This window comes from Hipposideros armiger, unplaced genomic scaffold (genome assembly GCF_001890085.2).
Source record: "Hipposideros armiger isolate ML-2016 unplaced genomic scaffold, ASM189008v1 scaffold_447, whole genome shotgun sequence".
In the NCBI taxonomy this organism is placed as follows: domain Eukaryota; kingdom Metazoa; phylum Chordata; class Mammalia; order Chiroptera; family Hipposideridae; genus Hipposideros; species Hipposideros armiger.
Window position 1 is genome coordinate 1,280,068 of NW_017731797.1, and position 26,677 is coordinate 1,306,744.

Sequence of the window (26,677 nt, forward strand, 5' to 3'; positions counted from 1 at the left end):
TCTTAACCAACTGAGCCACTCGGCTGGCCCAGCAGAAGTTTTAAATTTTGATGAAGTCCATTTATCAACTTTTTAGAGTCTATGCTTTTTATGTCATTCCTAAGAAATCTTCCTAAGATAATCTATGTTTTCTTTTGGAAGCTTTATCAATTTAGTTTATGTTTAGGCCTATGGTCCCTCTTAAATTGAACTTCGTATGTGATGTGGGGTAAGTATTTAGTCCCTCACCCCTTTCCCATATACACACATGAATAGCTAGTTGTCCCAGCACCATTTGTTGGTGCCCTTGTCAAAAGCGATTTGACCCTATATCAGATGGCTCTTGATATCTAACACAAGCATCCCACGTAAAAATGTGTCTCCTGTAGTCTTTCTCCATCCAAAGTGAGGTCCTAAGACAAAGAGCATCACATCCCCTGGGAGCTTGTTAGAAATGCAGAATCTGGCGCCACTCCAGCCCTACACAACCCCTGGCTGATTCACAGATACCTTACATTTGGAGAAGCACTGGTGTAGATGTTTAAGGAAAGAGGGGGGAAAAAGCCATCATGACACTCTGTCACAACCTCCCCATGCACTGCAGGCTGTGGAGGTAGGGTGGGGTGGGGATGGGGGGTGGAGGGCTGTGCACCCATTTCCAATCCTTGACACCAGACTTAACCTCTGGGTCCACTGCTCCCAGTATGTGCTGAGCTTTCTTTTCTGCTCGGGGAGAGGAGAGGGGACTCACTCGCCTACTCCTCATCCCCTAATACCCACAACCACCTGCTCTCTCATCCCGCAGCTCCTGCCCTCTCCTCCATGCACAGCCTTCCATCCCTGAGCCTCAGTTTCCTTAGTTACAGAGCAGAGATAATAATGGTCTCTGTTTCAGGGGTTAATGTGATGGGAAGGGATCTGAGGTGTACCTGGAACATAGAGACAGCACAATAAAAGTCAGTGATTGTCATGGCCATTTCAGAACCTGTCCCCCAGGAGAAACCCCTGTACACGAGCCGCCTCCCCGCCGCAGCTCTCCCCACTCCACCGGAGCAGAATTGAGCTTTTCGATTTCCCCAGGCTGACTTCTCCCTCCCTTACTTCTCCACGTCCCCAGGGCAGCTTGCACTGATAAATCTTTCCCAGCACGTTGTATTGTTACAGCGAGTTGCCCTCGTGTCTGACCGGTCTCCCGCCCGGGCCTAGGAGTCCCTCAAATCCAGGATCTCTGTCTCGGTCGTCTTTGAACCCCCAGTCCCTGGCACTTGGCGGGCACTCAATAAATGTTTGCAAAATCGAATTATATATTAAGCAAGCGTCCACTCCACAACACGCTGGGGGTGGGGTATATGCAGGCGGTGGGGGCAGAAGGGAAGGCCGGCTGTGTGTCCCGGTGATGGGGGCACCGGCAGGCTGCTCCTTGGGGCTCGGGTGGGAGGACAGTGGGGAGAGGGTACGACTCGGGAGAGCGAAGCCTGGGCCAGCAGAAGGCTGGCGGTGCCAGACGCTGTGGGCTCCCTCCGCTCCTCCCCCTCCTCCTCCTCCGGCGACCCCTCCTCTTCCTCCGGCTCGCCTCCTTAGGCTCCGCCACTCCCGCCCAGCGCGCCCGTGGCAGGGAGGGGCCGGGGAGGAGGAGCCAGCGGTGGCCGAGACTCCCGGCCCCCGCACGGCTCCGGGGCTGGAGCTGTGATCCCGGCCCGCCCAGGTAGGAACCCGTGTAGGGAACGGACAAGGGACCCGGAGCCACGATGGGAGGGGCCAGGCGGGGGCAGCGAGGATGGGCCGAGGCCAGCCCCTCGTGCCCACGGCAGCCTCGCGGCCCACCGAGCTCCCAGCAGGGGGTAAGCGGGTGCTCAGTCCCCGCCCCTCGGCCGGGGCCTTCCTCCCCGCAACCCCCACCCCCGTGCGCCCGGCTCCTTTCCCGCCGCTCGGCATCCTGCGAGACTGTCTGTCCCCCAGCGTCCCCCAGGTTTCCCTCTCCTTCGTCCAGCCGCGCTCCTTGTTCGTCCCACAGGTTCCTTCCGAAAGCGAGCTGGAGTCTGTGCTTGGCCGCCTGGGGGGAGCGGGGGCGGGGACGCAGCTAGAAAGAGCCAGAGGGTGAGTCCGGCGTGGAGGTGGTGTTGGTGGTGGTGGTGGTGGCGGCGGTGATGGTGGTGGCGGTGGCGGTGGTGGCGGCGGCGGCGGTGGCTAGAGGCCGGGTACCATTCTTATGCATCTTGGTGTCCCCGGTGCTTGTGCGCAGAGGGGCTGGCTCCATGTTTGCGGAATGAATGAATCATTACTCTCCTTGTCCCTTTCTGAAGGAGGACTTTTTGAGGTCCACGTGCTGCAGAGCACGCTGGGGAGCATCCGGAGACAGGGCTCCTCGGTCCCGCGCTCTCATTTCTCCACCTCCTCTGTATGCTCTATTCTGGAGGGAGGCCCTTTGGGTTGGGACTTGGGAATGGAAGGGGAGAAGGGAGCTTGTAGGCTCAGCCAAGTACTTGTTGAAGGGGACAGGAAAGGGACTTGAGGAGGCCTTTTAGAAGGTGGGTGGGGGGGTATGCTGTGGAGGAGAGCACTCACTGTCAGGCAGGGGCCACTTTGCACAGCACATCTGAGACCAGCCTGGAAGGGCCACCAGAATATGGATTTTGACCTGAAAGTTACTGAATTCCTCCAAACCTCTGTTTCTTCATCAGTAAAATAGGAACATTAATATCCATTCCTCAGGGCTTTGTGCAGATTAAGAAAACATCATATGCATTGACCCAGCACAATGCTTGACACAATGGGGGCACTCAGCAAATCTTAGTTTCCTTTCCTTCCTCTCTGAAAAAAGTGAGCCGAGAGTTATTTGTTCCCAAATCCTCTGTCTCCAAATTGGCCACGGACAGACACAGTAGATGTGCAATCGCTGCTGAATGAAAATGCTTGATGGAGTTTCACCCCCGACCCCCTTTCTCCCAGAATCCATAGGCAGAGCTGGGGATCTGACCAGCACAGACATGCCGGTGCTGTCCGAGGACTCCGGTGAGTGCCTGCTTCCCCGGGCTGGGCCTCCAAGGCCCTGAAGACAAGAGCCTGCCCAGCAACCCCGGCTGGAAAGAAAGCAGGCTGATGCCAGCGCCGGCTCTCAGGAGCTTCGGTGCCTCCAAGCCCTGGGAATGAGAGCCTGGGGAGAGAATGTCCACATGACAGGGCTGAAGCGTTTGAGGGTTCACTGGGGGTCCCGTGGGGCAGGAAGTACCCATTGCATTTGCTATACTTTGTTTTACTTACACTCTCCTCAGGTTTACATGAAACCCTGGCGCTGCTGACCTCTCAGCTCAGACCTGACTCTAACCACAAGGACGAGATGGGCTTCCTGAGGGATGTTTTCAGTGAAAAAAGCCTCAGTTACTTAATGAAGGTAAAGCCCCATTTCATCTCTCCTTGGTGAGGGTTTCTAGAGGTCTTCCTAGGTGGCTGTGGCCACTCCCCTGGCCCAGGAAGGTCTTCACTAGCCCACTGTGCAGGGCTTTCTCTTACGCTGCCCTGTCGATGACCCAGTCTGCAGACCCCCAGTCATGCGCGGGCTGTGTGGTGTCCAGGGTAAACCTGGGCAGCTGGCTTGGGAGGCCCCAGCCTGAAATTGGCTGTCTTTGCAGATTCACGAGAAGCTTCGCTATTATGAGAGGCAAAGTCCAACCCCGGTTCTGCACAGTGCTGTGGCCCTCGCTGAGGATGTAAGTCTCAGGTTTTTCCTTACTGTGTCAGCCCTCTCCCCATCCTGTAGGGCTCCTTCATCTTGCCTCTTTGCCATTGCTTAGCCAGGGGACGTTGGGACTCTGGAGTCCCCAGGTGAAGAGCGTCTCCTTCCCCTCCTCCTCCCTGGGCCTCCTAATAGGCAGGAAGGAACTTGTGAGCCTTGGACTGGGCTGGGGGACATGGTGACATGATGATGCCCACTTTGTGTTCCCGAGAAAGTTCTGTTTCCCCAGTTGTGAAATGAGAGCATTTGGATCAGATCAGCAGTTCCCAAACTGTTGAGGACTGGTGACATGAATAGGTCAAACAAGACCTTGTATGCAGGCTTTGGGGAGGCCCAGTGTGAAGTCCTGGTGGCAAGGGACTTGCAGTGCATCCCTGCTTACTGGCTTAGGCTCCTCATTTTTGAAAGGATGCTTCCTAATTTCTTGAGAACCTGTCCTCTGTGTTGCATGGTTTGGGAAAAGCTGTCCCAGTTGATTACTAAGTCCAGCTCCTGAATAAACTCACCTAACCTCAGGAGATGGCCTGGTGACGGCAGAGTGCAGCTTGTGGGTGCAGATCCGGCACCTTGCTCCTCTGTGGAATGTGGTGAGGAGCATGTTAGGTTGCCAGGCTCCCAGGCTCAGCACTGCTTCTACTGCTAGCTCTGTGACCTTAAACAAGTCACTCAACCTCTCTGAGCCCCCAGTTTCCTCACCTGTAAAATAGTTCAGTGGTGAGGTCACAGTTAATGGAGCCAGATAAGCCCTGGCAGTACCACTTACCAGCTTTGTGACTTTGGGCAAGATATTTAATCTCATTTAATTCTCATCTGTAAAATGGCAAAATAATAGTACCCAATGCATTGAGTTCATTGTGAGAGTTCAGTGGGAAGGTCCACATAAAGCAAATGACACAGTAAGGGCTTTATAAATTACTGCCCATTGGGATTATCCTGTAGAGCTGCTCAAGCTCTTGTGATCCCTGGTGTCCTTCCCCTGGGAACACCAGTCCTGGGGTGCCTGAGGGTCTGATGTGCCCCTGGGTGCTGTAGCAGTTGCTGGGAGAGCCCTTGGGTCTGAGGCCCCAGGGAGCAGGCTTTTTCCTGGTGACTCCCAGCAGGCTCGAAGCACCCGCAGCTGCCTGTCTCATTCCTCTACAGGTGATGGAGGAGCTGCAGGCCGCTTCTGTGCACAGTGATGAGAGGGAGCTCCTTCAGCTGCTGTCCACCCCCCACCTCAGGGTAGTCACGCTGCGGTCCCTGTTCACCCACACAGCTTGTGTCTTCTGGGATGGGGGCAGGAAGGAGCGCTCACTCAATCATGAGACTGAAGAAAGGCAACTTCTGAGTGAGGGATCTTCAGTGCCAGTGTCTGGGGTTGTTGTCTCTCTGGAATGAAAGCCAAGATTCCCCCTTAGACCACTGCCCGGCCAAGGTCCCCTGGCCCCTGTGAGCTCTGGGCCAGCCTTTCATTTCTTTGCTTTCCTAACAGGCCATGCTCATGGTACATGACACGGTGGCCCAGAAGAATTTCGACCCTGTTCTCCCCCCTCTACCTGACAGTATTGATGAGGATTTTGATGAAGAATCAGTGAAGATCGTCCGCCTGGTGAAGAACAAGGAACCCCTGGTATGTGGCACCCATTTCTCTTCCCCACCCTCTCCCTGTTCCATCTAGAAAATGGGGGGTGGGGTTGGGGGAGGGGAGAAAACCTGGAACCCTCCTGAAGTCTTTGGAGTGAGTGATGGCAGCTTTGTCAGGGCTGTCACTTTTGTATGCAGGGTACCCCTTTCTCTGGGTGGATACAGCCTCCCTCAACTATGGCCAAGCTCCTTTGTGCAGTGAAGAACCTGCACAGCTGTACAGGCAGCCCTGATCATCATGCTCTGAACCAGAGATTGGCAAACGACAGCCCAAGGGCCAAACCCAGACCACTGCCAGTTTTTGTAAATAAAGTTTTACTGGAACATGGCCACCCTGTTCATTTACATATTGTCTGTGGCTGCCTTTACATTGCAATGGCAGAGTTGAGCAGTTTCGAAGGAGACCATGTGGGCCGCAAAGCCTCAAATATTTCCATTTGGCTTTTTACGGAAAAAGTTTGCCAATCCCTGCTCTGAAGACTGAGGAAGCACAGGGCAGCAGCCATTCTGCTCCCCAGCTGACAGATGGTTATCATTCTGGTCCTGGCTCAGCACAGATTTACCAAGCAAAGGGACAGGGTTGTTTATTAGATGGAGGGAAGTAAGGGAAGTTCAGAGAATTAAGTGCTTGCCTTAGAGATTCCGCAGCTAGCACTCTTTATTGTCTCCTTTTATCAGATGACCTCAGATGAGCCACTTCAACAAACAGACCAGCATCTCTCCTCTGCCTCTATTTTCTTACCTTCAAAACAGGGCAGTCATCCATCGACTCGGCAAACACATTGTGTACCCTCCTGTGTGCCAGGCACCCTGTTGGCTGCAGGCAGTTCAGAGATGATTAAAACTTAGTTCTTGCCCTCTGGGAATTCACAGGAGGTAGTGACTGGGGGCTCCCTGGAAGGGGTAATGCCCATACTGAATTCCAAAAAGAGGAACAGGAGTTTTCCAGAAGGAAAAGGGAGAGGGGCATTCCACACGGTAGACTGCACGAACAAAGCCATGGGGAGGTAAACGGCGTGGTATACTTAGGGAACTCTGAACAGCCTGGTGTGCGCATAGAGTGCCAAGTGTGAGGTAGGGAGCGACAGAGGTGAGGCCACATCAGTGGCAGATCACGAACCTGATTGTCCACACACAATTGCTTCGCTTGACCCCAAAGGCAGTGGGGAGCCATTGAAAGGTTTTAAGTAAGAAATTGTGTGACCAGATTTGCAATTTAGAAAGATCCCCCTGGCTACCGAGTAGAAAGTGGCCCGGAATCTGAGGCCAAAAGCAGAAAAACCAATTTGAGGGTCAGATATATGAGGTTCAGAAATGGGGCTTGGCCTAGGCCTGTGGGAATAAGGAAGAGAAATCCAAGAAATATTTCAGAAATGAAACTAATGTCACTTTGGGACTGCCCCGGTTTGGGCAGGAGGTTGGGGAGCCACCTAGGATAATGCCCAGGTATCCAGCCGGGATGACTGGGTGGGTTCTGGGGACATGATTCATGGGAGGGAATAACGAGGAGCTTAGGCCCCGTTGAATTCAAGAGGCCTGTGTGACCCACAAGTGGAGCTATCTAGGGGGAGGATGGATTATATGTCCAGAGATACAAATTTGGCAGCTTCCAGCATCCAGGAGGGGTGAAAATCACACCTGAGCGGTTGAGACCAGCAGGGTAAAGAGAATACAGAGTGAAACAAGGGGAGGGCCAGGGCTAAGCCCTTTAATCAACATTTAGAAGGCAGATAAAGGAGGACTCAGCGAAGGAGAAGATTCGTTATTGAGAAGAACAGGGAGAGAGGTGTCACCGAGGGTCCAGGCTAAGAGAGAATTCCAGAGGGAGAGTGAGCACCAGAGTCAGACAAGAGGGAGACCCGAGGAGACAAGACTGAGGGTGGTAGCTGGTGGGTCTTTAGTACTTTTGCTGGTGCATTTGAGATTGCAGGGGTGAGTGACTCAGAGGGCAAGAAGCAGAGAGAGCAAACACAACACTGCTTCTTTAAGAAGCTTCGCTCCAAAGGAACGGAGACTGGCTGCGGCTGGATGGGAGTGCAGGCTTTTTAATGATGGGAGAGACTTGATAATAGTTTTAGGATCAGGAGAAGGAGCCAGTAGAGAGGGGGCATTGAGAATGCAGGAGAGGGAGGGAGGGATAGAGGAACCAGCTTAGACAGAAGGAGCCCCTCCCCTGAGATGGAGGAAGGAAGAAAGGATGAACAGAGATGCTGGAAAGCTGGAAGATCTAGAGGCAAAAAGCCACAGGATGCTTAGCTGATGGCCCCTCTTTTCCGCAATATTTATCTTATGTACTTCAAATAGAGGACATGAACGAAGTTAATAAGTGTGCCAATGTGTTTGCAGTTACAGCCAATAATAAATGGTTAGCATTTATTGAGCGCTTACCGTGTGCTAAGTGCCTTGCACGTGTTACCTGATGCAATCCTTGCACAACCTCCTGAGTTAAATGCTATCCCAACGGAAACTGACTCAGAGAGGATAATGGGCTTCCTTGCTAAGGCTGCATGCTTTTAGTAAATGGCAGAGTGGATTCAAACCCAGGGCTGTCCAACTCCAGAGCTTAGCTCTTCACCTGATTGCCGCCCTGCCTCGCTACAGTCCAGCCTGCGTGGTGCACAAAATCAAGGGCCCATTTGCGCCTTTCTTATCCTTGACATCCCTTCTGCTGTGTTTCACGGACCAGGTCCTGGTCCCGAAGCTCCAGCTGGGGCGTAATTGGTTCCCCTCGGCAACCGAAGGCCCAGCAACCCTGTGATTGGTTAGAGGCAGGATGATTTGCTGGCACATAGTCTCCTCATTATTAAATATCTTTGCAAGAGGCAAGGGCTGTGATATGATAGAGAAAGCACTGGATTAGGCCTCACAAAAAGCTTCACTTCTTACTAGCTGGGTCACCTTGAAGGTGCTTACGTTTTCTGAGCCCGTTTCTCATTTCTAAAATGAGATTGTCACAGTGTTATCATGCTTTGTTTACACTGTAAAGTGCTGTGCTATACTAATGTGAGATGTTGGGTTTATGGCGTCCTCAGCATTGGAAAGGTCCCCACTGATCTGCCCTCTGGGGTGACAGAGGGAGGGATGGGGAGGCCATGTTGGCTCCAGAGAGTCGGGGTCTGAGGTTTAGGGCTGCATCTGAGGAGTCTGCCTGCTCTGTCTCTGATGCAGGGTGCCACCATCCGGCGGGATGAGCACTCAGGGGCTGTTGTGGTGGCCAGGATCATGAGAGGGGGCGCAGCAGACCGGAGCGGTAAGTGGCATCAATGCCGTCCTGGCTGAGGTGATGGGCATCGCCCCCCTTTGGCCACAGTTCTCCTTTCCCCCTCCTATCCAGTCTCCTGTTTGGGATGTGCTGGGAGAAGGGGAGCAGGGCTGAAATTCTCCTCTCTTTCCCAAGCCCAGTAGAAATCTTAATTGTCTGACAATCTCAGGCATGGAGGACTTGGGGGCGGGACCAGAAGGGCTCATGCGTTGGCTTATCACGAGGACTGTGGTAGTTAAGCGTACAGCATGGGCTTGGCAGGTAATTCCTCACTTGGGGGCAGGGACATCCTTCCCTACCATCCTGTTGCCACTATTAAGGAGGGGAGGGTGTTCATGTCCCAGATTTGTTTGGGTGGAAAACAGGTTGCGAATCACTGGTGTGGGGAAAAACTGAGTCAGGAGGCAAAACTGCTGGTGTGAGGGGCGTTGCCCCCAAAGTCTGGGGATCATTTTTGTGGGGAATCCCTCATGAGCTTCTCAAACATGAGCAAGTGCATGAACCCCCTTCCCCTCAGAGCATCTTGTTAAAAGGCAGATTCTGGTTCAGCAAGTCTTGTGTGGGTCCCGGTCTGCACCCCTAACCTCCTCCTGGGTGGTGCTGATGCCACTGGGCCCCTGTCTCCTTTCAGTAGCAAAGAGGGCCTAATATGCAGAAGATGTTTGTCATTAAAACGGAGGCCAATAGACAGGTGTGTTTAACACTCTTGATGACATTTTCCCTGGTGCCCTTAAGTTTCCTTGTTAAGATTTGAGAAGGACATTCTTGGAGTGTGTCTGTAAATGCAGGAAAGTGAGGAGTTAATGATATTTTTAAAGATGCGGAGGTTACAGCAGAAAGAACACAGGCTTTCTACGTCAAAATAACTGTGTTTTAACACTGGCTCCATTAGTTTTTAGCAGTGTGGCCTTGGGCAAGCTGCATAATTTTTCTGGATCTCAGCTGCCAGTTGTAAACTGATGATTGCCAGTGAGGCACCCAGCTCACGGTTCATCCCAGTCCCACCCACTGTCTTTAAGCCTTGAGTCTGCCCTGCAGCAGGTCCCTAAGGTGGGCTCCAGTGGTGCCCAGAGCTCTGGGTTCTGGGGTCCGGGGCCTCCTTCCTATGCTGATGGTCAGCACCTGTGTCTCCTAGGCCTGGTCCACGTTGGAGACGAGCTTCGAGAAGTGAACGGGATCACAGTCCTGCACAAGCGGCCCGACGAGATCAGCCAGATTCTGGTCCGTGCTGCATGTGTGCTGAAGGTTGCTTTGGAGACCAAAGCCGGGCACTTCCTGGACCCAGGGCAGATCTGGCTCAGTCTCCCTGTTTTCATGAGAAGGCTGCAGACAAAGTGGCCTTACAGTGTGCCTAGGTGTGGGGTGGGAAGTCCAGGCCATCTGCCTCTCGCAGACCCTCAGCATCAGCACAGCCATCCCCCTGACCCCTAGCTCCCTTTCCCGAGGACCGTTCTGGGAGACCCCCCTCAAAAGGGTCCCCTTTTCCAAAGGGCCGAGGAATATGGGACAAGAGGTTGCAGCACAGGGAGGACCCGGAGCAAGGGTTTTGAGGTCCTGGGTTTGAACCCTGCTTTCTCCATTTTCTAACTGTGCAACCTTGAGCAAGTTATCAAATCATTCTGAGTTTCAATTTCCTTTCCTGGAAAGTAGGGACAGGGATGGTTTCTCTTTCAGTGTGTGATGATCATTAGTATGTAAACATCTGGAAAGGGATACAGTGCTTCACATCTGTGCTGGGATGAAACAGACTCCCGAGTCCATTCTGGAAGTTCAAGTAAAAACTGAAATTGTAAAGAGCCCAGTCATAATTTTATCCTCTATCCTTACCATTCTCCCCCGACATGACACTCTTTGCTAACTTCTGATGGTTTGGGGGCAGAAACAAGATGAAACCTGAAAAGAGGAGGCCCGTTCTTTAAGACCCCACTGTAGGGGCCCTGGCTGTTGGCAGCCCCTCCAGTCTTTCTGCCTCCACTGCCCGTTTCCTGGTTCTGGGCACTGACCTTGTTTTCCAGAGTGATACCTGGCCAAGGGGACCATTGGGTGAGATGTGCTCTCATGGGCTGACAGCATTCTTCCTCATGGGCCCCACATATGTAGGTGCAGGGTCCCTGTCAGGCAGAGGGAAAGAGAACCCCTGGAAAGGTAGGAGTGGCCTGCCGTTGGAGAGTCCATTGGGGAAGATGGACGCAAAGAGGGAAGTACTGCTTGGGAACCAGCCCCAAATCAGGCAGGAAGGAGGAAAAGGAAACTGGACTAGGTTATTAAAATCACCTGAGAAGAAAGAAAGCCGGGCAGCCCTTTGGGGCACTAGAGGTCAGGAGTGATGCAGAGCTGGAATTTAGGGCATGCATTGTCCTCAGGTTCTCATTTAAAATTTGTCTCATTTAAAATCTCATTGAAAATGCCGATACTTGGTTTTTGAGTTTTGTTTTAGTTAATTTAACCGAGTGCCCCCATAGAAGGGTGGGTCACAGGGTGGGCAGCGAGTCTGACTTTCCTCCGACTTTGAGTTTTCAGACCTGAGAAGTCAGACGTGAACTTGTGGAGGGTTAGACCTGGAAGACGATAAGCCTGTGCTCTCTCTCTTTCAGGCGCAGTCCCAGGGATCCATCACCCTGAAAATCATCCCAGCCACCCAGGAGGAGGACCGTTTAAAGGAGAGTAAGGTATGGGAGGGCTGGAAGTGGGGGAAGGGCCCCAGTCCAGCCTTTGAAAAGGTCATTCGGGAAGAGATCATACATCTGGTCCTTAGAACGTGTGCTTGATAGATTGTAATTCAGTCACCAAGTGACTCATTTATTTGTATCCTGCCTCATTTTAAAGAGGATTTGATGTAGCTTACTAATAAAAGGGAAGCTTATTTTAATTGAAATAAAAAATCAGGGCCGTGGAAGGTGTCACCTCGCAGGGGTGAGGAAGTGAGGCTTGAGGGTGGTGAGGATGAGTAGGAAGTCCCTGGTGAAGAAGTGGAGGGCAGGTCGGGCAGTGGGATCTGCATACACAGAGGCTCAAAGTGATGGAGAGGAATATGTTTGAGTGTTGGTGGGGTCTGGGAGTTTTTGTTTTTTGTTTTTGTTTTTAGAGGGGAGTGATACAAACATATTTGTGTTTTAGAAAGCTCTTGGGGTAGCCACCTGGAGGAGGGTGGAGTGGGTGGAGACTGGAGGAACACCTGATAGGAGGTTGTTATAGAAACCCAGGTGAGAGGTTGTTAACACCTGAGCTGAGGTGGCAGTAGAGAGGACAGAAGAGACATTATCTGATTTCAAATAAATTTGGATGTGAACTTCCTGGCAGCCAAGGCAGAAAGGAGAATGTAACGAATTATATACTTTTCATTGGTGGATAGAAGAAAGCAAGCCTGTTTTTCAGGAAAGCGGACTCCTGAAGCCCCCGCCACCCAGTACTAAATGCATGAAAGAAGGGACATTCCAGCCCCTGGTACAGACTAGGTGTTAATAAATATTTTGATAAATGGGGATTCATAATGGACAATGTCTTTGATACCAGTTTATTTTTTTAATACAGAAAATGAAATAATGTTTTTATGGCTTGCTTTTTATTTGCATTCTTCCACTGAATCCCAGGACACACATAATATGGACTCTTTCTTACCTGGTGGAAGGTGGTTCTTCCTGGGACAAGTTAATGTGGTCGTCATAAACAACTACTAAAGTTTTTAACTTGATACAGGAAGAGAACTTGGTTTTCTTAGAGGACGAAATAGGTAGCCTCTCCCTTAGCCCATCCTTCCTAAATATTTCTTCTTGAGCCAGAAGCTTGGCCTGAGCTGCCCATTTTTTATTATACTCTCTTCTGCGTGGCTGGGACCCTGGTAACATCTGTGGCTGGATGAGGATATCTGTCCTCACAATATCCGGCTAGGAAGTTCTTACTGTTGTCTAAATGAATCTTTTCTGGTTGGCACATAAAGGAATATGATTTGGATCTAAGGAAGCTCTCTGAATGTTTTTTCCCCTATTTGCTGTTAAAGTAATTAGGCCCAAATAGAAATAAGTAAATCCATGCCACTTACTTGTAGAAGAGAACAAGGAAGTGTGACAAAATGTGTCTTCCCACCATCTTCTCTAACAAGGATGACTTCAAGGTAAAGGGTAGCGTTAGGGGTTGGCCAAGAATATGACAGATGAGGCAGGATTGAGCTGTAAAAAATGTAGTGTCAATTACCCACTGAAATGTAATGGTAAGGAAATAACTAACCGTAGTTTTGTTGATATTTGGGTTCTTACCAAAACATCTTGATTACTTATTTAACTGATGGCTGCTGATTTCATTAGGGGCAGTTAGCAAATCAAAAATCACATTTGAGTTACAGATTGTGCTTGTCTTTGCTTTTTGTTCCTGGGACTAATTGTTGCTTTGTGCATGCTAAGGACAGCAGATCACGTAACAAAGGAAATATTTAGGTTGGAAAGAGAAATTCAGACTTGGGGCCCACCTATTAATTTTCTGATTCTTGAGGGATTTCCTGACTATAATAATCAAAATGGTTGAAGAACAATAAGAAAACATGTATGGTGTGTTTCTGATTAGCTTTCGATTCTCAAGGCTGCTTGTTCTTCCAAATTGTGAACGGTAATTGTCATATGTCCTTCAGTGTGGCATAGACACACCTATGCTTCTGTGATGAAGGTCCACCTCACCGGAGCCCCTCCTCTGCAGGTGTTCATGCGGGCACTCTTCCACTACAACCCTCAGGAGGACCGAGCCATTCCCTGCCAGGAGGCAGGCCTGCCCTTCCAGCGCAGGCAGGTCCTGGAGGTGGTGAGCCAGGATGACCCCACGTGGTGGCAGGCCAAGCGAGTGGGCGACACCAACCTTCGAGCTGGCCTTATTCCCTCCAAGCAGTTCCAGGAAAGGTGGGTCTGGGGTGTGTTGTAAGGGGGTGGTTTTGGAGTGGCCAGAGGCATAGGTGAATGACAGACCCCCAAATCTCTGCCACCATAGCCAGAGGGGCACACTGTGTATTGTTCCCTGAAGGAAGGACCAATTGCACTTGTGTTTGTTTTTCTTGACCTCTAACCAGTGGTATTGACTATTTGAGATTTAAATCCATATACGGAAACCTATGTTATTAAATTAATGTATATCTTATCATGCACACTTGGAGAAAGTTGAGAAATAAAATACAAAACTACAGAAAAGGAGGACGAGGAAAAGAAAATTACCCAAATTCTCGCAATTATCTAAACAGCATAATGTATTTCCTTTCTGTGTTTTTTATGTGAATGTTGCATATAGAATTTGAGGTCTTGCTTTTTTTTTTTTTTTTAACTTAGCATTTTGACATTAGCATTCCCACAATATTACCTATTCTTTTTTTTTTTAAGATTTTTATTGGGGAATTGGGGGGATGGGAACAGACAAGCTGCTGTTGTTTTGTTCTTCAGTCTAGTTGTGGAGGACGCTGCTTCACTGGCCCAAGTTGGCACCATCATTGCGCTCTTCCCAGGCGAGGCAGATCAGTCGCCGGCTTCTGGACGGCCGCTCACTGCGGCTGCTGGCCGCTCACACTGGCTGCTGGCTACACACGGTAGCCCATGGCAACCCACTGCCACAGGGAGTGCAGCCTACGCCGTCGCTGGCAACTCATGGCAGCCCAGCTCCAGGTTGAGCTGTTGTTCAGCATCTTAGCTGTGGAGGGCAGTGTCACTGGCCCTCATATGTGGGATCTGAACCGGGGCACTCTGGCGTCCCAAGCCAGTTCTTAACCAACGCGCCACTCGGCCAGCCCAATATTACCTATTCTTTATTGTGTGATTTTGGTGACTACATCAGATTTCATCAGGAGCTACGTACACCATTACATTCATAGGCAGTATGAAAGTATTTATTACGAATGGAGCTGGCCTGTGCCAGGTTTCCCGCAGGCTGCTGTGAACCCCTGGATTCTGCCCTGGAGGAGCCTACAGTTTAGCTGGAAAGTCACACATAGTTCAAACAAACACTATATAAATGTGAATGGGGCGAGGGAGGAGGAGATGGCGCTCTGTAAGGCATAGTAAGAGGATTGGCTCTCATCTGGGTATACAGGGAAAGCTTCTCAGGGGAAGGGTTGTACCTAAGTGACTTTACTCTTTCTTTCCAGTCGTCTCCACTGCTACAGGGCTGCAATTATAATCTTGCACATAGACTGTTCCTCATGTTTCAAATTATTTCCTTAGGCTAGATTTCCAAAGCGTAAATTCTGGGTCAGAGTGGGTGGCAGTTATGACTGCATTGCTTCCCCTGGGGTTTGTAACCCTCTTCCACCTTTTGGGGGCATGGAATGTGATAACAGTAGATCTCAGGGTTCATCCGTTTCAGTGGTCCTCGTGGTGTGGCCCTGAGGGCAGGGACAGCAGCAGCCCCTGAGAACCTGTTAGAAATGCAGATCCCTGGGCCCTGCCCCAGATCTGCTGAATCAGAAACTCCAGGAGTGGACTCTGAGCTCTCTGTTCTTGCGGATACCCCAGGGGATTCTGAGGTGCTGAGGCTTGAGAACCACTGCTCTCTTATTTCCGGGGAGCCTCACACCCATCTGCATCTTTGGCTTCAAGGTCTTGGGGGAAAGCGCTTTAGCTGCATTTAAATGTGGAAAGCTAGACACCTCCAAGAGCCCTGGGCGTTTTCTCAGGTCGGAGATGAGGCCTTGGCGGCTGCCTCTCCATTAACAGCCATATTGGATAATGTGTGAGGCTCGTCCTCAGCCTCTCCTGGGAGCCGCTCTGCTATTTTCCAGCTTCCTCAGGGATGGGAAGGCCAGGTGAGAGTGGAGAAGGGGCCTTCTTCCTCGAGAATGTCATAGGAAAGTTAACAGCCAACTGCTGGCTGTGGGCATTGTGCTGGCTCCCCGTGTGTGACCGTCTTGGGCTGGGTGAACTTCTCCCAGAGCGAGACACTCAGTTTCTTCCCCCTCAAGAGCCAGTGAGCGCCCATGAAAGTGCCTTTCTTCCCTGGAACTCAGTGTGAAGCAGGAGGCCCTCAGAGTGCCTGGCTGTGTAGGATCCAGGCCTTGGTTTCTCTTGAGTTTTCCATAAGACTCCCCCTGACTGGTTCCCTGGCCCAGCTCATGGGCATACCATCCCCTTCTGTCCCCACAGGCGCCTAAGCTACCGGAGAGCCACAGGTACCCTGCCAAGCCCCCAGAACCTCAAGAAGCCCCCCTGTGAGTAAATTGGCAGGGTTGGCACTTCAGGGAGGGGCCAGGGTTAGGATTTGGAGGCTTTGTGCCAGGAAGAAACAGCCACTGGGCTGGAGGGGGCACCAAAGGTCCACTCTGAGCGCTCAGGCCTCCAGAGGAAGGAGGGGGTGGGGAGAGGGATGAGGAGGAAAATGAGGGTGGGTTGGGAGACCTATTCCCTGGGGAGGAGCTTCTATATTTGGAGCCCATAGGTGACACTGAGGGGCCTATTAACACCTCTCCCAAAACTGTGTGCAAACCTCTATGTGTGAGTGAGTGTGTCTGTCTGTCTGTCTGGGAGAGGGTCCACAGCTTTCATTACATCCCCAAGGGGCTCTCTGATCCGGTCAATTTAAGAACCTCTGATTTGCGGAGGGAATGGAGATGGCTGTGAGTGATCCTGTGCCTCTGTGTTAGAGGCCGAATTTGGCAAATAAAAATAAAGGATGCTCTGTTAAATTTGAATTTCAGATCAATAAATAGTTTCTTAGCGTAAATATGCCCCCAATATTGCATGGGATATACTTATACTAAAAATCAATTCATTGTTTTTCTGAAATTCAATTTTAACCGAGTGTCCTGTATTTTATCTGACATCGCTACTCTGTGTAGCACTTTACCTTTTAGAAAACACATCCATCTACCTTCTTGCCTTCTAATCATCAGAATAGCCCTGTGAATTAGTGGAGTTGGGGCATCCCCTTTTCCAAGATGGGAAAATGGAGGCTCATGAGATCGAGGGAATGAGGCCCGGGTTGAGTTTTCAGAGAGCCTGTGATCAGAGCCCCCGATCAGCGTATAGAGAGGAAGCTTTCCTACAGCAGGCATCCTAGAGTGAGCTGCTCTCGTGGCTTGGCAGCCACTGCCCATGGTCACTCTTCTAGACTTGCTCTCAATCTGAAGGGCTGTTGAGTAAATTGGCCTTAAGGCTGCTTACGCCAGTGATGAGCTGGCTTTCTTTGGGCCACTAATGAGACACACACAGGAAAACTAATTAGAGCAAGTCTTGGTTTAATAATGCACCACAGCTCGGATCACAGGTTTGTTGGAAGAGAGAAAGAGGGGACAGATGGAGGGCTCCTCAGGCCCATGAGGTCATGGCTGCCTCGCAGCCCCAGGGCATCCTGGTTCCCCTCCACTAACGCTGTTCTATCTGTCTTTTGTGCAAACCACAGATGATCAGCCTTGTGACAAAGGTAGGCCTGGTAATTGTCCCTGTGTGCATGGATAAGGCCTCTTTTCTGTGGAATGTCTAGGGCTAGAGGAACTTGCCCACCCCACTTTGGGGCGGCTGTGCCCCTCTGGCTCTTTGCACACTTCCCCCTGCTCTGCCAGCTGGACTGGCCTGTTCCTTGAGACTGCAGAGCTGGTGGGGACGGAGCCCCTCCCTGCCCACCTGGCATGCAGGGCCCAGTCTTCCCGGGGTTCTGGCTGGGCTGACTGTGACTGGGCTGGGTAGGAGGCAAGAGACATGGGAGGTGGGGTGCAGGGTGAGAGAATCTTCCTTATTCACACTGATCCTAACTCAGAGGGACTGGGATGGGGCCTCCTGGCCCAGAACCCCCGCCAGGGCCTGGAAAGGCTATTTGGGGCCTAAGCATGGAGAACTGAGCTAAACAGAAGAACTTGTTTTTCTGGGGTGGCCAGGATGTAGGATTTCCCCTGAGGCCTCCTGAGACGCCATCCCAGAAGGCTTTGCCTGGCCGTCCAGGGGCCTGGTACCTGTTGGGGTGTATGTCCAGCATAGCTCACTGGCTTCCCTCTTTGTTTGGTTCCCAGAGACCTGTGACTGTGAGGGGTACCTCAAAGGGCATTATGTGGGTAAGTAGCAGAGGCTTTCCCCCAACACCCTCTCCCCCATCCATGCACAGCCCATCATGGGCTCCTGGGTCAGGGAGAGACAAAAGCAGAGTGATCTGAGTGCCGGGAACCTTTTAAGAGTAACTGAGCCTGTGAGACCCACGTTTCCCCAAGTCTCTGTCAGCAGAGGAAGGGCTGACCTGCCCAGGCCTTGGGGTCCCCCACCTCAAAGTTTACCCAGCCACTGGAAGCAGGGCCCTGGCAGGAAACGGACATGGACCCTTACATTAATACCAATTTTATTATTATTATCATGATCTCAACTGTACACCACCACCGCATAGTAACAGAGCCTCTTTCTAGTCTCCAGAGTACCTTCACTTCTTTTATTTTGATCAGTCTTTTCAAAGGTCTTAGAGCCAGGCAAAGAATTTTTTAATTTTTGATTTTGAAGTAATTTCAAACTTACTGAAAAATTGTTAAGAACTGTACAAAGAACTCATGTATACTCTACGCCCAGATTCACCAGTTGTTAATACTTTGCCATGTTTTCTTTATCACTCCCTTTTTCTGCATACATGCATTTTTTTCCTGAGTCGTGTGAGAGTTAGTTGTAGACATCATGCCCCTCAGCAGGACAAGGACATTCTCTTATATAACTCAGGGTAATTATCAAATTCTGGGACTTGAACATGCATACAATTCTATTATCTAATATACTGTTTATATTAACATTTTGCAAATTGTCCCAACAGTGTTCTTTAGAGCATTTTCCTCTAATCTAGGATCCAGTCCACGTATTGTACTTGTAGATTTCTATTCCCATTTCATGGATAAGGGAATCAAGGCTCAGAGAGGTGGTGCTAAGTAAAACAGTGACCTTGAACGCTGTATTTGGATGCCAGGTGGCCACCCTTTCCACATATGACTGTGTGTTTCGATCAACCCCTTCCTGTAGCAAGTGGAGGTTGGGCGAGGCCAGTGAGACTCAGTTCCACTGCCAGGTCAGGCCAGGTGGAGAAAGTCTTTATTGGGAGATCCTGGAACAAATGCCATGGTACCCCCTGCCCTTCTCCTAAAGCTGGTCTTCGGAGGAGCTTCCGGCTGGGCCGCAGGGAGAGACTGCAAAGCCCACAGGAAGGAAAGATGTCCACAGTAGCTGAGTCTCTGGAGCTGCTGACCTATGAGGAGGTGACCAGGTACCAGCACCAGCCAGGCGAGCGGCCGCGCCTGGTGGTTCTGATTGGTAGGTGACCTGCATCTCCAGGGAGTGGGCTGGTTTCCGCCCTGGAGGAGTGGACGGGAGCTCAGCCGTGTCCCTGGTCAGCATTCCCTCTGTTTCCCAGGATCTCTGGGAGCCCGACTACATGAGCTGAAGCAGAAGGTGGTGGCAGAGAACCCACAGCACTTTGGTGTTGCTGTTCCACGTAAGAGGGCCCGTGTGTGGGAGTGTGTGGGTGTGTGTGGGGGTGGGTATGTGTGCACACCTACACATGAATGTTTTATGGGGACTTTAGGCAGATCATGGGACCTAGGCAGGATGGGAGAGACCCACTCTCGGTGGTCCACTACGTCCCCCTGAGGTAGAAGCTGGAGGATCACTTATCTGGTTCCTGCCTGGGCTGGGAGATGAGTCTAGAGCACACTGCAGGCAAAGTGGCAACCTCAACCGAGCACCAAGGGGCCCCCAGCAGTGGAGGTATTCCAGCCTCTTTTTCCAAATGGCTCTGACTCCTATGGCCCCTGCCCTCTGCCTGGATAAGAGAGCAGGGCAGGGAAGCCAGAGAGCCAGTGAGCGGTATCGCTTGGGTACCCCCTGGTAGCTAGATCCTCCCGTCAGGGTGGCTCCTGAGTCTAGAGGCAGCTGGGGATGCTGAAATCCAGTAGGTGGGAAGTCCTGGTTCTGCATGTGATGAGGAATAGGAGAATGAAGCGTGCTAGGGACTATACCAAGAGCTTTCATGTAGTAACGTAGTCAGCTTCCCCAGTACCCTTGAGAAGAGAGAATACTGCAGAGGAAGACACTAAGGCTCCGAAAAGGCTAAGTAACTTGCCCAGTGTCACATAGTTGGTAAGTGGTGGCGCTAAGATTCAGACCCAGGCAGCCTGCCCCTGTCACATTTTAACAAGGCCCCATGACCGCCTCTTACCTGCTGCCTGCCACTTCCTGTTGTTGGCTGTCCCTTTCCTTTTGGGACTCTCTCAGTCCCTCTGGCCTCAGAGGGATACAGTGTGGGCACCTGGTGACCACCAAGAGTGGCAGTAATGGGACCTTTCCAGAGTGTTCTGAGGAAGGGCAGCTACAAAGCTGCTCTCCTGGGCCTCGGGGTGCATAGCCTAGTCTGTGGGTTGTCAGAATTTTCTTCCAGAGCCCAGCCTGAAGTGGCAGGGTTGGGGGCGGGAGGTGGTGTTGGGGAGGCCATTCTGGCAGCACCCCTGTGATGGGCCTGGTAGGTTTCAGGTGATCATGGCCTTCCAGGCTGATAGGATGGACTGAATGAAACAGGACATGTGGAAGTTGGTCACACATCGATCCTTTGAAACCCTCAGATCCATCCCCTGGGGGAGGGGTACCTGGATGGTCAGGCCTACCTGCTTCCAGGTACCACACAGATAGGTGACTTTCCCACTTGCTTTTAGGAACTGGAGGAATCAGGGGCGGCTTTCCAGAGGCAGTGACCTTTATGCTGGGTTTTGAAGCATAAATAGGAGTTTTTAAGGCAGAGAAGAAAGAAAGAATTTTCTCCACAGAGGGAACAACATGTGCAAAGGGACAAAGGTGTGACCCAGCGTAGCAGTGTTACGGATTGGGGAAGTTGATGTGGATGATGTAGGGGAAGATGAAGCTGAGTTGGAGGCTGGGCAGATCATGAGGGTCTCATATTCATCTAAGGTCTTTAGAATGTAATCAGTGGGTGAATAAAAGTTTTAAAGCAAGGGAATGACATGGTCAGAAAAGTGACCCTAGCAGCTCTGCCAGAGGTTGGCCAAAGATACCAAACATAGAACACAGAGCATCCTCCTGGGTGGTCCCCAAGGGCCAGAAAACACTGTCCTCCAAGACCCTATCTTTTCTTTTGGAATGCTCTGGAAAAAACTGTGTGTTGCTGCGTGTGTGCTCTTATTCTGTGGAAGACCTGTTTTACTCCAGAAGCGTGCATCTCAATTCTCTTATGGAAATGGTTGGGAAAACACCGTGTGCTTTAAAATGATGTGGGAGCCATCTCTGCTGAAGCACACCTTGTCCATAATGGGACTGTCTGTCTTCATGTCTCTTTTTCTCTCAAAATGGGAAATAATTGAATAAAGAATTAAAAGCGTACAGCAGGGTCATCTGTGCTTGTGCCTCCTCTGTTCTCAAAAAGCAATTAGGAACAGGGATAAAATAAAAGCTGAGGACTAAGGATCGATTCCCCTCAGTGATTCTTTAAAAGCCGCATCAATGAAGCAATTTGGTAGGGTGGTTAAGGGTAAACATTTGGCATGAGACAGAGAGTTCAGACCTTGGCTCTACCACCTACTGGCTCTGGGTCACTGGCATGGTGCTTCACCTCTCCTCACCTCTCCTACAAAATGGGAGGCCGCCTCTTGCCTACATCAAAGAGTTGTGCAAATCCGCGATGTGCCTGCAAAGGACACTGTGCCTGATACAGGGACACTGAATGAATGGAAGTGGTTGGTTTATACACACATCAGCGATGAACTCTGCATGAGGGCACAGGCTGGCCGCTGTACTTGCTCACTGTGACCTGACATCTCTTTGCCCAGCTTTGCTTCTTTTTTTCAAAGATACCACCAGGCCCCGAAAGAGCCACGAGAAGGAGGGGGTGGAATATCACTTTGTGTCTAAGCAAGCTTTTGAGGCCGACTTGCATCACAACAAGTACGTTTGCATGATGGGCCGGTTAGCCCTCTGTGTAACTGTGTCTTTGCATCTGTCCAGTATTCCACTTGACCTCCTGGGAGGGCTTCCATAAAAGATGGGAGAAGTGGGAGAAAAGCCGTGGTGGGAAGTTCATTCATGTTTCTGTGCTAATTTAGGTAAGCTCAGGAACTAAAGGCCTTTCCCCTTTGGTGGTGTTCTAGGTTCCTGGAGCATGGTGAATACAAGGAAAATCTCTATGGAACCAGCCTGGATGCCATTCAGGCTGTGATGGCCATAAACAAAGTCTGTTTAGTGGACGTGGCGCCGGACGTGAGTTCCTGGGCCATTGGGCATTTCCTGTAGACGGAATTCATAAAGTAGGGGATTGTGTATTTTGCAGAACATTTGACCTCAGTCTAAGGAATTTGTAGTCTAGAGCACTGGATATTAAAATTTCCTTGGCTCTCCCTTTGAACATCTAATGAAAGCTTTGTACTCCCAAATGTACACCTTTATACACAAAAACTGCATTAAAATTGTAGGGAGTTCACGGGCCCTCGTGGTGGCCCAGAGACCCAGGCAGGATAGGAACCTCTGCGTGGAGTAAGTCATGTGGTAGATGGTGGCACCAACTGGCCAATTGTGATGTGACATGGAATTAAATGTGAATGCCCAGGTGGAAGCTGGGGCTCAGCACAGGGCATCAGGCCACCCCCTCCCTGACCAGGACAAGTAAAATTAGTGGCTTGGGGAACCCCTGAGGGAGGTGGTCAGGAGAGCAATTTGAAAGGAAGAAGGGGAAGGAGACATGACCCTGGGAAGTGCTTCCAAAATGTTTCCAGCTCTGTATACCCTGCCTGCTGTGTGCTCGACAGGGACTTAACCATCTTTTTAACCTTGTCTTTGAGAAACACTTCTAAGCTTTGACCTCAATCTGAGAGCTTGATTCTTCTATAGAAACAGCTGTGATTTTTATGATATGAGCGGTAGGTTTTATTTTGTAGAAGTTTGCTTGAAACAGATTCCAAAAAGCACACTATGTCTATAAAGGAAAACCCTCACGAATTTGGATTTACTGGGAGTTGGTGGTCAAAATTAAAGTCTAAATTTCAAAATTTTATTTGGAAAGTGACTTTGTTGATTTTTTTTTCTTTTGGCTGTAGATTGTACATATAGCAGTTGAATACCAGTATTTCCAAATAGAGGCCCTTCCATGAGAGATAGAATGCACTAATTCACAGGATGATTTGCATATGGAAAACCTTCTGAAACTTTACAATGTGTTTCAAGTGATTTCTTAGCAAACCTTTTCTTCTTTGAGTATCATAAAGAGGCCTGTGTGATAGCACACATTTTGCATTAGTGTAGTCCAAATTGATGACGTTTGACTAAATAGACACACATTGAATCCTGCTGGCTCATCCATCAGGACTGGGCAGGTGGAGAAGGGCATAAGAAGGTTAATTCGAGCTTGCAGGGTCAGAGCAAAGAGAGATGGATCCAGCCGAGGCTTTGCAACCTATGTTCTCAGTGAGTGGGCCTTCAGGGCCCAGCTGAGTCCAGCATCAAAGTGGAGGGCAGAAAAATAAGCAGCTGGTCTGCCCAGTTGAAGTCCACTGTCATATGATCATGTACAGGGCCTTCGCCACTGAGGTTATGTAATGGAAGCATACCATTACTGAGCATTCAAAAACTATGTTTCACAATAAAATCGTTCCAAAGTATATAATATTCCTGAAATGTCTTTCTCAGGCACTGAGACAACTGAGGACCTCAGAGTTCAAACCCTATGTCATATTTGTGAAGCCTGCAATTCAGGAAAGAAGGAAGACACCACCCACGTCGCCAACTTGTGAGGACACAGCAGTTCCACTTGTGAGTTTAAGGTTGACAAGGGCCTGTTACAGCTACATAAGGGTGCTCGTACCTTTTGCACAGATCACCTTTTTGTTTTGCTTATTGGCCAGACTTAGATGTAACCAGATGTAACTTAGATGTAACCAGATGTAACTTAGATGTAACTTTCTGGTCAAGTAACCAGAAAGCTCAGGGTGGGGCAGCCAGAAATGCTTCCCAATTCAGACAGGGGTGGCTTTGCCTGGGCTCCCTCCCACCCACCCTCCACTCCCTCACATAAGCACCTCCTGGAAAATAGGGACTGACATCTGTCAGGGACCTGACCTGAGTGTGACAAACCACACAAATCTCTCCTAAGCCAAACCTAAGTAGTTTTTAATTGAAACCAAGTTCAGATCCAGTAAGCTAATCCAACATGGGGGCAACGGGCAGCACAAAGGGAATCTTTACCATATTGCGATTCAGGTTTGTGACTCTTGCTGAAGCAGCAGATGATTGAACATTCCACCTTTACAAGCCAGGAAAGGGATCAAGGGAATCTGTGGCTGCAAGACAAATGTCACACGTTTTATTCCATCAGAAATGTATTTGCATTCTTCCAAGATGCAAATATTTATTGGAAGATTGAGGTACTTAGTAGCAAAAATGTTCCTTTTATAATTTCTCAAATAGCTAATTGCTTCCAGGATGCAGTGAGGGCCCCGGAGGAGGGAAAATTCCAGAAGCAGTAGTTGGGTCTACAGGATGTGTTTGTAACGGGGTAGGAGTAGGAGAGGTGGGCAGCACTGGGACACTGCAGAGTGCTTTTGAGTATGAGAGGAGCTCTGTAAGATACGATATAGAGTTGGGAAGCTTCTCCCAATTTAATCTAGTTTTTCCCCTCCTGGGAGAACGGAGGAGAAGAAACGATCTCAGTTCTCTCTTAGGTCTATGCTGTCTTTGTGGTAGCATATAAAAACTGTTTCCTAGACCTTTAGAACATGTCTTCTGAAACTGCAGATGTTCTTGCTGAAGTAGGAATCAGGTTTTGATTGGTGACAGAGAGAAGAGGAGGAGGGACTATTTGGGAATGTAGGTCCCTTTAAGGGAGGACAACTCACCCCCCGCCTTGGCAGCATCAAAACACTGAACCCCTAGAAGCAGAGGAGAGAAGGCAACAGAGGACTGGAGATAGAAAGGGAGATGGGTGAACACCCGTGACAAATTTCATTTTGTAACTTTGCTTAGAGTGGATCTGCCACTTTCCTTCCCCAAGCTATTTATCAGTCAACTACCTGCATGAAATTCTTATTAGAAGTTTTTGTATGAAGAAGCAAACATTGTACAGGTTGGGTGAAGGAGGGATCGTTGGCTATTTATACCTTAGTGTTTAGGTGTCAGGGAAGCAATCTGATTAAAGAAGTCAGGTACCCTAAGAAAGTGGAGCATTTGATCAAAGTTGTCCCAGCACTTTCTTAAATAACTCTACTGTGTCTCCTGGGCTAGTGTTTGGCCCTAGTATGAGGAAATAAAAAGAAGAATTGAGTTATACAGTATGAATTTAGGAATCTTCAGAGGGCGTTAGAGTTACTTATTCTCCTTCTTTCCCCCCTAGTTGATTCCAGAAATGCTTGCTTTGCTTTTATATAGTTATTTATAGTTCTTTCCTGTAATTATTTAACCAAATTGCCATACAACACAATAGTACCACTTGTTTGGAAATACCTTTGGACAGGAAGTGTCATATTCACACACACACACACACACACACACACACACACACACACACACACACACACAGAGATTATATAGAGTCAACATCCTCCCCAAAGCACTTCATATCATAACAAGTGCTCAGTAGATATTTTGTGAACTAATGACTGAACAATGATTATGTCTACTGCCCATTAGCTTTCTGGGAAGTTTGATAGGATATTGTCACTATTCTCTGTTTTTGTGTTCACAGTTGGTTATGAATGGGCCACAGGCATTACTTATCACTTAAAAATTAGAGGTTGGTACATTGCCCAAGACACAGGTCGTAGGTTTCTTATTTTGGGGGAGAACCACCCAGTCGCTCCATAACTGCCCCTTTCCTTGCAGGATGAGGAGCAGCAAGAGATGGCCGCCTCCGCCGCCTTCATAGACCAGCATTATGGGCACCTGGTGGACGCTGTGTTGGTGAAGGAGGATCTCCAGAGTGCACACAGTCAGCTGAGAGGGCTCTTAGAGAAACTGAGCAAGGACACTCACTGGGTACCTATTAGTTGGGTCAGGTAACTGTATCCTAGAACATCCAGGTTGGAGGGGACCTGGAGGACCATCTAGTCAGCCATGTTACCATCAAGGAATTGCAAGTGTGGCGAGGGGCAGAATTTTGCATAAACTCCATCATCAAGAAGAGTGGGAAGTCCTGTTGGTTGGTTTTTGTCTGTTGTTTTTCGCTGCATCCCTTTGGAGCAGAAAACATGAGTTGAAAGGGGGCATATCACAGAATAACACATGTCATTCATTAAAGTATCACAGGCCAGTTGACCCTGATTCTTTGTACCAAAGTTAAGTAGCCACTGTCTTTTGGGGGCGGTGAATGTATACAGTACCTATTTGCAGAGATGTAAGCTTTAGAAAGACGGTGACACTTCATTTATCCAGCTTTGTTGGAAGTTGAGTTGTTTTACCCAAGGGGATTTTTCCCATGTAACTGAAGTTCCCGTCTTCAAGCATCAAAACGTGATTTTAACCTTGATGATGGTGAGTGCTTGCCTGGCAATGGAAAACTTGGTTCTCTGACTTCTTAAATAGTGAGGATACGTGAACTTTTTTGGAAGACTGAGGAACACTTCACTGTCACCATGAATTACTGTACTATTCTATGATATAGGGGTGTTTTCAGGGACTTTTAAGGAAGGTAAGGCTGCTTGTCCCCTTTCTAAATACCCTCAGACTCCTACGATTGAGTCTTTGCTTTGATTTGTTCTACTCCGTCACTTGTCTCTCTCGTTACTGACAGCTGCCCTGGTTCTTGCCTGTGCCTACCTTCAGATTATAGGGGCTCCTGTCGTGCTAGATCATGGGAAACTAGATGAGCCCCCCCCAAAAAAAACAATAACTGTTTAAGACACGATATATCAGTCCTTACATAAAAATCAAATTATATAAACTCCGAGTATGGGCCTAATGGGTTGTTTCTGAGCAAAAGTGTTTGTCACACAGGATTTGTGAGATATCTTAGCTGCTCAGAGAATTTTGTTTTTTATTAATATCCAACATATGTCTATAAGTCTTCTGTGCCGGGAGCTATGCTAAGGCCTTTATATACATTACTTTGACAAATACTCCAAACCTACGATGGAGGATTATCATCATCCCCATTATATAATAAGAAAAACAAGG

The 26,677-nt window shown here is 49.5% G+C and overlaps 1 protein-coding gene across 3 annotated transcripts; it reads left to right on the forward strand.

Annotated features, from left to right (window-relative positions):
* The first annotated feature begins 1,574 nt into the window (after window positions 1–1,574).
* On the forward strand, window positions 1,575–26,626 carry MPP3 (MAGUK p55 scaffold protein 3). Of its 3 annotated transcripts, XM_019665630.1 has the most exons (20): window positions 1,576–1,684; window positions 1,994–2,076; window positions 2,929–2,991; window positions 3,252–3,370; window positions 3,609–3,686; window positions 4,853–4,933; window positions 5,184–5,321; window positions 8,504–8,585; window positions 9,733–9,818; window positions 11,192–11,266; window positions 13,284–13,480; window positions 15,704–15,768; window positions 16,959–16,979; window positions 17,563–17,604; window positions 18,665–18,829; window positions 18,930–19,010; window positions 21,373–21,466; window positions 21,670–21,778; window positions 23,201–23,323; window positions 25,388–26,626. In XM_019665630.1, exons 3-20 carry the CDS (start codon window positions 2,967–2,969, stop codon window positions 25,562–25,564), a joined length of 1,758 nt encoding a protein of 585 aa, XP_019521175.1. In that variant the 5' UTR covers window positions 1,576–1,684; window positions 1,994–2,076; window positions 2,929–2,966; the 3' UTR covers window positions 25,565–26,626. The 3 variants fall into 3 exon arrangements, with proteins under 3 accessions (XP_019521177.1, XP_019521175.1, XP_019521176.1); XM_019665632.1 differs by lacking the exon at window positions 4,853–4,933 and having other exon boundaries at window positions 1,575–1,684; XM_019665631.1 differs by lacking the exon at window positions 1,576–1,684 and having other exon boundaries at window positions 1,724–2,076.
* Window positions 26,627–26,677: the final 51 nt, after the last annotated feature.

Bases quoted from the DNA above. Each gene is read 5' to 3' on its own strand.
- MPP3 (XM_019665630.1), top strand. From the start codon at position 2,967: ATGCCGGTGCTGTCCGAGGACTCCG. The intron at 18,830-18,929 runs GTAGGTGACCTG...TCTGTTTCCCAG, and splicing joins GCGCCTGGTGGTTCTGATTG to GATCTCTGGGAGCCCGACTA. The intron at 19,011-21,372 runs GTAAGAGGGCCC...TTTTTTTCAAAG, and splicing joins CTTTGGTGTTGCTGTTCCAC to ATACCACCAGGCCCCGAAAG.